The sequence below is a fragment of the Zea mays genome, chromosome 7 (genome assembly GCF_902167145.1).
Source record: "Zea mays cultivar B73 chromosome 7, Zm-B73-REFERENCE-NAM-5.0, whole genome shotgun sequence".
NCBI lineage: Eukaryota > Viridiplantae > Streptophyta > Magnoliopsida > Poales > Poaceae > Zea > Zea mays.
This window is the reverse complement of record NC_050102.1, coordinates 142,545,973-142,558,102: the sequence shown is the minus strand read 5'-3', so window position 1 is coordinate 142,558,102 and position 12,130 is coordinate 142,545,973. Positions and strand designations below refer to the sequence as shown.

General features: G+C 41.5%; 1 protein-coding gene across 1 annotated transcript; it reads left to right on the top strand.

Moving 5' to 3' along the window:
* Window positions 1–2,835: 2,835 nt before the first annotated feature.
* On the top strand, window positions 2,836–7,084 carry LOC100283478 (ribulose-phosphate 3-epimerase). Its single transcript, NM_001156378.2, has 8 exons — window positions 2,836–3,094; window positions 3,810–3,814; window positions 5,006–5,068; window positions 5,149–5,255; window positions 5,322–5,419; window positions 6,281–6,373; window positions 6,445–6,486; window positions 6,599–7,084. Exons 1-8 carry the CDS (start codon window positions 2,981–2,983, stop codon window positions 6,752–6,754), a joined length of 678 nt encoding a protein of 225 aa, NP_001149850.1. The 5' UTR covers window positions 2,836–2,980; the 3' UTR covers window positions 6,755–7,084.
* Window positions 7,085–12,130: the final 5,046 nt, after the last annotated feature.

The window sequence follows — 12,130 nt, the reverse complement described above, 5'->3', positions numbered from 1 at the left end:
CTATAGGAGGGTTTATGTGTTAATTTATCTATTTAAGAAAATAAGTAAAAAGGAGAACCTTAACTATAATGGATATTTAACCTTGTGAGATTAATAATGTGTATTAGGGGAATTAATCTCTGGTTTAACTTTTAGGTCTCAATAAAATGAACAATATTAGATTATGTAATCATGGACAACACTTAAAGAATAATCAACTCCTAAATAAGATTAGTTCATTTTGTGATTCGATCTCCTTTTTCTTTAATTAATATTATACCTTTTGAGATGTGTTCCAATGTTTGTACATGATTGGTGTGATGTTCATTTGTCATTTACCAAATGTATTGAATGCATGATTGCTTTATTTAGACAACGAGTAGCCCGTGGTTCTTGAGTGTGTTGCTGAAGATCTCCCTGAGCAACAACCTAGTGAAGGCAAGTGTCCTCAGACCTATCATGTCCTATTTACTTTATAATTCACTGTCCCGCATTATATTATTGAAACTTAAGGATTGGCTAGTCTATATTTATCTCATCCTTGTTTACCTTTCAGGTTATCATGGTTAGCTTTACGATATTGCTTTAACTTAATCAATGAACATGATGTGATTATTATGATACGATGATGTTATCCTGATTATGTTCTTGTGATACTTTAGGGGACTCAGGCTGTTTCCTGAGTGCCTCTCCGTAAGGACCTGTTTGGGAATGACAACCCGGGATAACAGTGCAACCATGAGGGTAGAATGGGACGCCCTTAGCTGATTAATTAGAGGAACCAGAGGAGTAGTTGGCTTCGCCGTAGGGCCATCAATGGGGTCTGGGCACAGTACTTGCTCTGCCGAGGCTGGTTGTAGAGGTTCTCGATTTGGTTTTGTTAGTCACCCTTCCTTTGGGGAGATGTACTTTGTTTATCAAACTGGAGAAACCTAACGGGCGGTTATGACCTCTAGGAAATCTTTGTAAAGGCTATATAGTGAGACCCTGCTAGGTCACCTTGGTAGTGATCAACGGAGAGTCATGATCTCCGGGCAGAATGGGAATCACGACTTGTGGGTAAAGTGTGCGACCTCTGCAGAGTGTTAGAAACTGATATATCAGCCGTGCTCACGGTTATGAGCGACCTTGGGATCCTCTTTGATTAGAGATACAGATGATCTGAGATACAATGATTCTATTGATGGTTTTGGTTATGATGATGATAATGATGTTCCTCGATGAGGAAATGATTCATGGGTTGGTTATTGCTAAAATTTGGCTTCCACTAATAATAAATACCTGATCAACTAAAAGCAACTCCTTGATCTTAACCCCATATAAAGCTAGTCCAGTTTAGCCAAACGGGACATTTATTGAGTACGTTGATGTGTACTCACCCTTGCTTTATAAACCACCCCACCTAGGTTGTCCCCACTATACTCAGTGCTCAGGAGGAGATGCTGGCAACATGGAGGATTTTGAGGAGTTTCAGGACTACGATGAGTTCTAGTTTACCTTAGTGGCAAACCCCTAGTCAGCTGCCTGTGTAGGCTTATCTTCTACGTTTTGTATTCCTGCACTTTGATATTAATGGTAAAGACTATGGTTATGTATTAGACTTTGTGGATGTCTTGGACATCTTGTTGTAAATAAAGTACCTTTCCACTAATTACTTTGAGCATTGTGTGATGATGTCCAATTATATAATCACTGTGTACGTGAGTTCTGATCCTAGCATGTACATAGTTCGCATTCGGGTTGCCTTCCAAAACCAGGTGTGACAATAGGCTTCAGCTATCGGCTTTAGGCATTCGCTGGAGAGCTCCTAAGTTACGGAGAGCCTTAGGATTGTTGTAAAGCAACCAATTGATAAGTGAAAGTCTCGGTTTATCAAAAGTGGTGATAAACTTGAGCAAAGGGAGGAAGGAGTTGAAATAGACTCCAAGCTGATTGGCTAACTCAAACGTGAACATATGCAAGCATTTGAGGCTTGGCTGACCCATGGGATAAATTGTATCTTGTCCCTTGTTCTATTTGCTTACTTGCACTTCTTATATTTGCATTTTGTATTAGTGTTTGTGAAGTGCAGGTAATCATCGGATTAAGACATGGTTTCGTTGCTAGCGTCAAGTAAGTTAAGTTCAATTGGGTTGAAAAGTTTTAATTACCTATTCACCCTCTAGGTGACATCCAAAGTCTTTAAATGCCTAAAGGTACTTTCATAAGCAGAGGCCATATAATCAGTACATGGGTACAAGTAGGAACATTTTCTTGTTGATGATAGATGAGAAAAAGTCCTTAGAAGAAGATTTATCCCATACCGGTAGAGTCTCGGGACGTCGTGGAGTTTCATTGAACAAGTCGGTGAATGTATCAAAGTTCAGATTTCACCTTGGATCCATAATGAAAGAGAGGTTTGAAGGCTATAAAGAGAGAAGGCAAGTGAATTGGAGGTGAGGGGTGTGAATGGATTCAAACACCTTCCTCTATTTATAGATTGGATTCAAGTTGTCTTAGTTTTCTTGAATTTTAAATAATTAAAATAGCGCTAATCAAACAAGAACTTCCACATCAGTAAGAAGTGTATCGGAGATCGGTACTAACCTGGTATACAACATGTAGATCGGTATCAGTCGATCTGATTACGATGCGATCGATACCCAATTGATCCATAAGAGCAAGTATAATAAAGTTACATGGACAGTCTGCAAGAGATGACATGCTATATTTATAGTGACACGAAAGAAAGAGAATTAAAGAGAAAAGGAAGTTGACGGTTCACTAATAGTCAACTAAAAGGTGGACTGCTCATAGACTCTTAACACAATTTGAGAGAAAGATGGACTAAGTACCAAATGCCACCGGCCACCGGCCACCTCACCAACTCCCCTACAAGCCGCCGGGCCGAACGACCGAAGCATCCACTTCCAAAGTGTACTGTTTGCTGCCCGCCTGGCGCCTGCCCCCATAACTACTCTGCCACCAATCCGGGGAGGAATCAACCTAGCGGTAAGCGGACATGGCGGCGGCGAAGATAGCGCCGTCGATGCTCTCGTCGGACTTTGCCAACCTCGCTTCGGAGGCTGAGCGCATGGTCCGCCTAGGCGCCGACTGGCTACATATGGACATCATGGTACGATCCCCTTCCCCCTTCCGGCCAATTCCGTCTCATCTATTGCGGGCGCAGGCGCAGCACGGCAGCACCGCTAATACGAATAAGCAGCGGCCTCTGATCCGAGATCCGAGCGATAGTATTTCTGGTCAGCCGGCAGGGTTGAGTACGCTGCCTGTAACCGTGTCCTATGGCGTGCACAGGATTGATCTACCGTTGACTAACTTGCTGTTGGAAACTTTTTTCACGAACTTAGAGCTGGCGCATCATTTTGAAAGAGAGGTTGCAGTTGCATCCATTACTATGAAAATTAGGTTTTATGCGATTCTGTGGCATTTAGAGTGATCGATTCTCGATTCTGTAGGATTTGTTCAGAATTGGGCATTTGTCTTGTTGGCTTGTCGACCTACCCTCTAGTGTATTACTATATGCATGTCTTCATGCAGAAGTTAGCTGAATATCGACTTTTAGAGTGGAAATTAAGCTTCTTTAGTATCAGTTTCCTCCTAGTGCAGTAATGCTGTACTCAATTGTACTGATCTGCTTACTGCAAACTGCTAGCTGTCGTTTTGTTCATGGTACCTAGTAGTTATCTGCTTATGTATTCTTTTTAGCTAAATTCTGCTGCCACCTGTGACTGGTTTTGTTTCTGTTCACATCTGTATGACTGATGATATAAGAATTGAAAGCTTATCCTATGCTGACTTCTGTTCTTATTACTCATATTTTCTTGTAGGATGGGTGAGTTGGTCTCTAATTCTCAATGAGGATATTTTACTTCTATTGTGGTTTGCTACTGAAGTGTCCGGTGGTATAACTCTCAAATATCATTCGCCTTTTAAGCTGCTAGCATGATTGTAAGGTCGCTTACCACAGCTTACAGGAAGTAACTTATATGATGAATACATGACTGAAAGTAAAATTTTATACCCAGTGTCACTGTCCTTCAACTCATTCAGACCCTTATTCTTGTTCAGTTTTCACCTCTTCTTATGTGCTTTAGACGCCTTACTTATCAGAATATTCAATACATACAACATAATTTTGTGGAGTCTTATGATAGAATTTCCCTACAATTAAATGGGGACCTGCACATAAAAAGGGCATGGAAACAATAACACAGAATGTCCTATGGACCAACCTGAAAAAGGAAACAACATACTTTTGATTTTGTTTTTTTACATGTTTTTTGGAATGAAACTCTGTCATTGATAAAAGCATAAGGTAATTGCAAGTTGCAAATAATGAAAAAGAAAGTGCTGGTAACCTTTACTCAGATATTTCGGGAACTCTTTTGATGCTCTTTGAGAAAGAAAGTATCAGTATTAAGTGTCCAACTGCGTATGAATATGCTGTCCACTAAGATCCAACATTCCTTAGCGTAAATAGAGAAAATGAACACTTCTTTTTTCAAGATGGTGAAAGATACTTGCTACCATAGTCCATTCTATGAAAGATGGACCAAAGCAATTTATCTCCAGCTCTGAGATCCATGCAGGATTTGGAATTTGTAGGATAAAACAAAGTGTGTTAAACACATTACACATGTGTTCAATCCAAAATAATGACGAAATTGCTTAACTAAATAATGCCAATGTGCCCACAGCTTAGGTCCCAAGAATTTCTAGAGCTAGGAGTGAGGGCTCCAAAAGTTCTTCGATCTGGAGTTGTGCCAGATATGGTGTAAATACAAACAAGTGCCAATTTTTTCACTGCCATTACTTTGTTTATCAGGGGTCAGTTTCCTTTTTAAAAAAAACCTCTCAAGTACTTTGTTAAGCTATTTTGATGTCTGAAAAAGCTGGATCATCCTTATAGCTTATGGACTTTGAAGGACAAACCCTCAATTGTATTTGAAAAAAAACGATAATCACTTCCGAATCTATCCTTTAAGTATTTTATTTCAACTTTTCTATCTATTTGCAAATGCAGGCACTTCGTTCCTAACCTGACTATTGGGGCTCCGGTGATCCAGAGCTTGAGGAAACATACCAAGTATGGTCTTTTGATCCTTTGCTTATATGGATGACTTCTTAATCTGCATAGTCCCAATGGTTCTAACTGTTGGTTTTTAGAGCATATTTGGACTGCCATCTTATGGTCACAAAGCCTTCAGATTACGTAGAACCATTTGGAAAGGCTGGCGCTTCTGGATTCACATTCCATATAGAAGTTGCTAGAGGTGAACACACATCTGTTGAATGGCCTAGTATTTTCAGTTCTCCTCTTATGGAAAAACTTTATGCAGACAACTGGCAAGATCTCATCCAAAGCATTAAATCAAAGGGTATGCGGCCTGGTGTATCATTGAGGCCAGGTACTCCAGTGGAGGAAGTTTTTCCCCTGGTAACTTAAAGCACTTACTACACCTTGTGAACTTATCATGTTTTTTTTCCCACATTGGTAAAGACTGAACTTCATTATCAAAGCAATGAAATTTCAGTTTTAGTGAGTAGCAAAGACGAACACGAAAGTGAGAACTAAAACCCAGCACGCCCATAAGACTGATCACTGAGGGATCAGTCCCAAGAACGAAAACTACTGCTACGACTGAAGCGAAACACGGCAACGACCAAAAACCCACCTGAGGTGACTCTCAGGAGTTTGACTCCAGCCCAGGTGGCACGCATGCCTAGAAACGACGCTACCTACACAGCTAACCAACTAATGACACATGCTGACGATCCTCTTGTTTCTGCAGCTCCAGATCTTTTTTGTGAACTTACCATGTTATACACAGAAAAGAAACCTTCCATACTAGGCCAGAGTAATTGTGTTTATTTTCAGCCGCTCTTAAAAACTCTTGAAATTTGTTATGAAATGGTGCTTGTTGATATATGTACTTACAATTCTAGCAATCATGTCTTTGTTAACTGCTAAACTCTTTTGATCAAGTGGCCATTTTGCACAAGTACCTCTTGTTTGTCTTGTTCAGATGTTCATTTATTATGACCAGAATATATTTGATCGCGAGAGTAATTGTACTATGCATTGCGTTCCTAATTCCACATTAATGACCACTCTTTTGATCAAGTGTGCTGCTTAGACCTGTTTCCATATAACCTTTTCTGCCATCGACCATCTACCTATAACTTTCAGAACCCTTTTCAGCTGTATTTCCTTTTCTCTGAATGTGTGACATATGTACATTTCTTGCTATGGATTTTGTGAAGCTACCGACAGTTGTATCAACACTTAATTTTACAGGTGGAAGCAGAAAATCCGGTAGAATTGGTTCTTGTGATGACAGTCGAGCCTGGTTTTGGTGGTCAGAAATTTATGCCAGAAATGATGGATAAGGTTTGTTCTCGTTGTTCTATATTTCTGATCTTGAACAGTTATGTTCACTTTCTGCAATCTGTGTGAATTAGGTGCGCACACTGAGAAAGAAGTACCCTTCCCTTGACATAGAGGTATAATGTCATCCATGTCTGAGCATTGTTATTTGTCTCGCAGGAATTTCCTTTTTTTTCTCCAACATTAATATCAATTGGCTGAAAGTACTTCATGATTTGTTAATATCAGGTTGATGGTGGTCTAGGTCCTTCAACCATAGACGTGGCCGCATCTGCTGGGGCCAATTGCATCGTCGCTGGAAGCTCTATATTTGGCGCTGCGGACCCAGGAGCCATCATATCTGTGCTGAGGAAGAGCGTCGAGGGCTCTCAGAACAAAAACTGATTTTGGTGTTTCTGCTGTAAAGTACTCCCTCCGTTTTTTTTTATTCGTCGCGTTTTAGTTCAAACATGAACTAGCGGACGACTGATATTCGAGAATGGAGGGAGTACTTCGACCCTGCACGTCAGATGAGCTGATCCTCACATTGCACCGGAACTGTTCGGCGAGAATAAAATTTGATGTTAGACCTTGAACGTCTTTTGCAATATGCTTTTTTGTCTGCCCTGATTATATTCTACCCCTTCATATAACGCTTGATGTGCCGTCAAGAAATGGCGAAACATTGGCATGACTGTAAACAAGAAACTAAATACGGGTATAAAAATCGTGTCATGTCATGTCCATATACTTGTGGATATCTCGTCATTATGCATTCTCTCGTTGAACCTCTCTAGCAACTTACACATAGTCGTACCCATATTTAAACTATATTCTACAAACAGTACAATTAATGGTGCAAAACGGTGTTTTGGTGATCATATGGATGAACTATTGTATATTGCACTTATATGGTCACTGAAAACATTGTTTTTTTATTGTTTTGTATTATAAATTGCACGGAGTGTAATTTGAATATATGTATGAATAAGCTGTTGAAGATACCGTCTGGGTTGAGCCCTCCAACCTCCATTACTAGCGACGATACAATTTAGCGAACACACTGACACACCTCGGTGCATTGGGAACCATTTTTAGTTTCCTAGGACGGGCACCAACCATTTGACTAGTTCGCTTGACCTGTATATTGTACAATTACGGACAAATCCTACAGAATCGTTAACAAACACATTCGCCCTCGACGGTGCATGATGACAATGCTTGCCTTTCCGGTCTGCAAGTGAACTGCCAAGCGCATAGCTGCAGACAGGCGAAGCGAACCACAAAGTATCCGATCTGCCGGTCTGCCACCCAGCTCCTGTTCCGTAGTATGCGGTGTGCGCCTTGCGAAGCGAGCCAAAAGCATCGGTCTGCCACTCTTCCCCTGTTCCATTTCCATAGATTAAAATTTAGTACATATTATATCGGATGTTCGATTGGTTACTACAAGTATTAAATATAATCTAATTATAAAAATAATTACTTAGCAGATGACTAAACAACAAGAAAAATTTATTAAATATAATTAATATATAATTAGTAAATGTTTATTGTAGCATCACACGATCAAATCGTGAACTAATTAAGTTTAATATATCAGTCTTATCATTTAGTCCTCAGTTGTATAATTAGACTATATTTAATACCTCTAACTATCATCTAAATATCCGATGTGATAGAGACTAAAGTTTGTAAGGGAAAACAAACGGGTCACGGTCATATGCACCTTCCCCTTGGTTACCCTGGTGATATGGCCTAACCCAATAGAGTATATTTTAGAAAACATTAAGATATGGAAAGTTGAGCGGGTGTGATTATTTTGGTTGCAAATAGTCCTTTTTTTAATGGTAGTATTAGTTACCTTATTGAGCATTATACTGCTCTATAATTTCTATGTTTAGGATGATTGGAATAAAAACAAAGAAATCATAAGAGAAAAGGAATGATTCCTTGTTCCACAAATTTCAGTCTCAGGAGGTTGCTTGGATTGATTAGCCTCCCTCATATCATTCTCATAAGGATTGGCTTCTGCTTACTTTAGGTCTTGACTTCCTATCGGGATAGACAACTCATATTACATGCTTTAGATTGAAGCTATTGCTCCTCTTTCTTCCATTAGTGCACCTCTTATTCTTCATCCTATCCACCATAGAATACTCTCTTCTAGTCCTTTGATCTACACGACCGGTGGTTCCGTCAACCACTAACATATGTCGCTGGCGAGCTCTTCCCGTGTCGCCCCAGACTACCCGATCTGGGCTGCGGCCTGGAACTCGTGCCCACACCCGGGAACACCCATATCAACTAGTATCGGATTCAGGTGAGTCCTCTTCCATGGCTTCCGCTGAAGATCATGTTGGGAGTTTGGAGACATCGATGGCGCAATTGGCGGTCACCGTGAAGGACATCTAGTCCACCATGGCCAAATTGTCAAGATGGTCACCGATTTGGGCCATCATGCGAGCGGTTCGGCATCAGGGGCAGTCGGTGGGATGTGCCCTCCGACACATGGGCGTCTGGAGGGAAGAGGCAATGAAGCAGGTGAAGGTGAGCGGGGCAGTCGCCGTGGGTGGCCGCACGTGCCTCGCTACGAACTGTTGTTGTTCGATAGTTTGGAGGACCCTCTGCTCTGGCTTTGCTAGTGCGAGAGGTATGGCCGCTTGCATTGTTGGGAACTTGTTCTCAAATGCTATGAATTAAGAACAAGGCAACATAAAATATTAAATATCAATGCCCTTCGTCCGCTGAAGCATTATCTCCCCAAGGATCTAATGAACTTCGGACGAAGGTCACGAGCAGAATGTTACGAAGGTTTCACCTTCGTAATTAAACTTACAAAAATAATACAAAGTAATATAAAATGTGAAGCATTAAAGATAAATATATCAGAAATAAATGACATCATTCACATATCTTATTATATGAATTTAAGATGTTTGAACATAATGTTTAGGTACGTATATACCTTTGCCTTGACAAGTAAAAATTCCTGAGTTATGCGTTTGCAATTATAGGAATGCGTGAACAGTAAAGGAATATTGTTCACTATTTATAGGCACAGGACACAACCTGTGAGGAATTACAATCATGCCCCTCATAAAAAGTTTACAACGTTGACTTAGACCCTTATGGACTAAAAGGTCATTCTATTTTTAAGTCGGTTCGACCCTTCATCTTCGAATATGCTGTAATACCGAAGCTTCATGAATGGTGCCTTCGGCATCACGTACAAGCAGCTTCAGCCGAAGCTGTTTCTTTCCGCAGGACCTTCGGCGACGAAGCATGGTCCCAACAGTAGCCCCTTCGCGGTGCTAGATCATTTTTCGTAACGAGCTTGATCCGTGAAAAAAGTCTCTTAGGCTTCAGGAAGCCGAAGGTCCGAAAAACACCTTCCCTGAGCTCGTTGTCGAGAAACGATACAGTTTTCGAGCGTGGAGCGGTCCCACCATGCAGGTTCACTTTTTGGTTTTTGCGGCCCACCGTGCAGTGGGTGCGAGCGACTGTTTTCTCGGTGTAAAAATCCTGACGATTCATCTTTTTACCTGCAGCACTATATAAACAGACAAGTAGGTGTGAAGTTACCACAGCATTCATTGCTATTGCATTGTTTTGTTGCCAAAATTTTAACCATAGCCGAAGCTTGACTTTCGCATTCAAACGAAGCTCCAGCTTAGTTTCTGCTTCGTCAGAAGAAGAGCTTCGGGAAAAAAGGTTATTAATTTGCAAGGAATTTTTAAGAAATTGAAAATCAAATGGCCAGAGTGCGCTCTACTACTAGAGTTGAGCGTGAAGGAGATGAGGCCGAAGCTGCTGAAACTGTTCCAATTTCTGAAGCGATGCAGCGCTCCGAGCTAGTTACAGCAGAGGAGACACCTGCTGCCGAAGCAGCACAAGCTGATGTTGAAGAAGTTGGTTCTAAGGAAGAATTCAGCTGCGGGGTACCAACTAAACCTAGTCATTTGGACTTTAGAAAGTCCACCATCTCTGAAGCCCCAAAAATGATGAAGCTGGGCTACTTCAGCGAAGCAAAAAAGGAGCTGGTTCGTTTTGGCGGAGAGGAAACTACTCCGAAGCCGAAAAAGAATGAGGTAGTAGTGTTTAAAAGCTTCTTTAAAGCAGGATTAAGATTTCCTTTGAATGGGATGATTGCTGATGTTTTGAAGAAATTTGGGGTTTACCTTCATCAGCTGACCCCTAATGCCATTGTTAGATAAGCGTTTATATTTGGGCCCTTCGTAGTCAAGGAGTGGAACCGTTCGGCGAAAGTTTCTGCCGAGTCCATGAACTACACTATCAGACTAAAGCCAGAGGAGATGGTCTTCATGAGAATTTTGGATGTTACAACTTTGCTTATCGCAAGACTACGAAGTTTCCAGTGATAAGCTACCGAAGCAAATGGCCAGCCGGATGGAAATCTGAGTGGTTTTACGTTAAGGTTGACAAAGATGAAGATAAATTGGTCCAAAGTCCTCTAGAATTGACCTTCGGAGAAACAAGGCCCCAATGCAACATGATAAGGGGGAGTCCGAGCCAGATTGCTTTGGGTGAATTTTGAATAATTTCAGAACATATTGGCACTAGGGACTTGGTGCAGGAATTTCTGGCTTTTAAAGTGTTCCCAACAATGAGGGATTGGGAGATGCCGAAGCTGGAGGGGAAAAGAAAAAGGGAGAACTTGTTCGATTACCCTACCACTACAAGTTTAAGAAACACTTTAAAGAACACTACCAGGAATGGTTAGACACAATCGAGATTATGTGCAATGATATTCTCGGAAATTATTCTAAGAAAGAAGATCAATTGATGACAGCAGCCTTCGGCAGCCGCCCGAAATGAAGATTGAATCGGGTACTAGATGCCTTGAATTTTGACTATCCTGATTATGAGCAATTGGGCGGAGATGCCGGAGGCCCGAAGAGAAAAAGAATTGCCAGCGCCCTTGACGAAGAAAGCACCAAATTGGCCAAAAAGAAAAAAGAAATTTCTGAAAAGCTGAGCCCTAAGCCGAAGGTAGCTGCTCCAAGAAAAAGAAAAGCTGCATCTCCAAAACCTGCATCTCCAGAACCAAAGACATTGGTCCGAGAGGAGGAAGCTCCTGCGACACCTTCTGCTGCCGAAGTAGAAGAGATTCTGAAGGTAATGACTGAATCTTTGCCTGTCAAGCTAAGTCCGCTGGCGCCGGAACTGACGAAGTTTTTTCAGAAGGACAAAGAAGCTTCGGCAGCAGAAAGTCCTGCAAAGCCGAAAAAACGAAGAATTATCCAAGTGACAGATGTGATTCATCAGACACCGCCACCAGGATCGGTGTCAAAAATTGTTATTGCCGAGACCGCTGAAGCCGAAGCTGCCGCAGCCGAAGCTACCGGAGCCGAAACCACTGAAGTTGAAACCGCCGGAGCCGAAGCTACCGGAGCCGAAGCCACCGGAGCCAAAGCCGGGACCACCGAAGATTCGAACCTGGAAACCACACTTGATGTTATTGACAATATACTTCTAAAAATGGCTGAAGAAGAAGCTGATGTGGCTGCGGTGAACACGGCTACTGAAAAAGGAAAAGAACAGGATGAAGACATTTTGGAAGAAGGAAGTTTTAACTTTCAAGATTTACTTGGACAAGAATTAACAGATGCTGAAAAAGACGAGCTGAAGAAATATGCCATATCCTGTGGATATAAACCAGGGTCTATGCTATTTGGTGGGGTCAACGAAGGGAAGCTAAGATGCCTTTGGAATCGCACCGAGGCCAAAGTTGTTAGGACCTTCTCCAAAAGCGTTGGCCTG

Coding starts and splice junctions, on each gene's coding strand:
- LOC100283478 (NM_001156378.2), top strand. CDS start 2,981: ATGGCGGCGGCGAAGATAGCGCCGTCGATGCTCTCGTCGGACTTTGCC. Junction 5,420..6,280: donor TGGAGGAAGTTTTTCCCCTG/GTAACTTAAAGC, acceptor TTAATTTTACAG/GTGGAAGCAGAAAATCCGGT. Junction 6,374..6,444: donor TGCCAGAAATGATGGATAAG/GTTTGTTCTCGT, acceptor TGTGTGAATTAG/GTGCGCACACTGAGAAAGAA.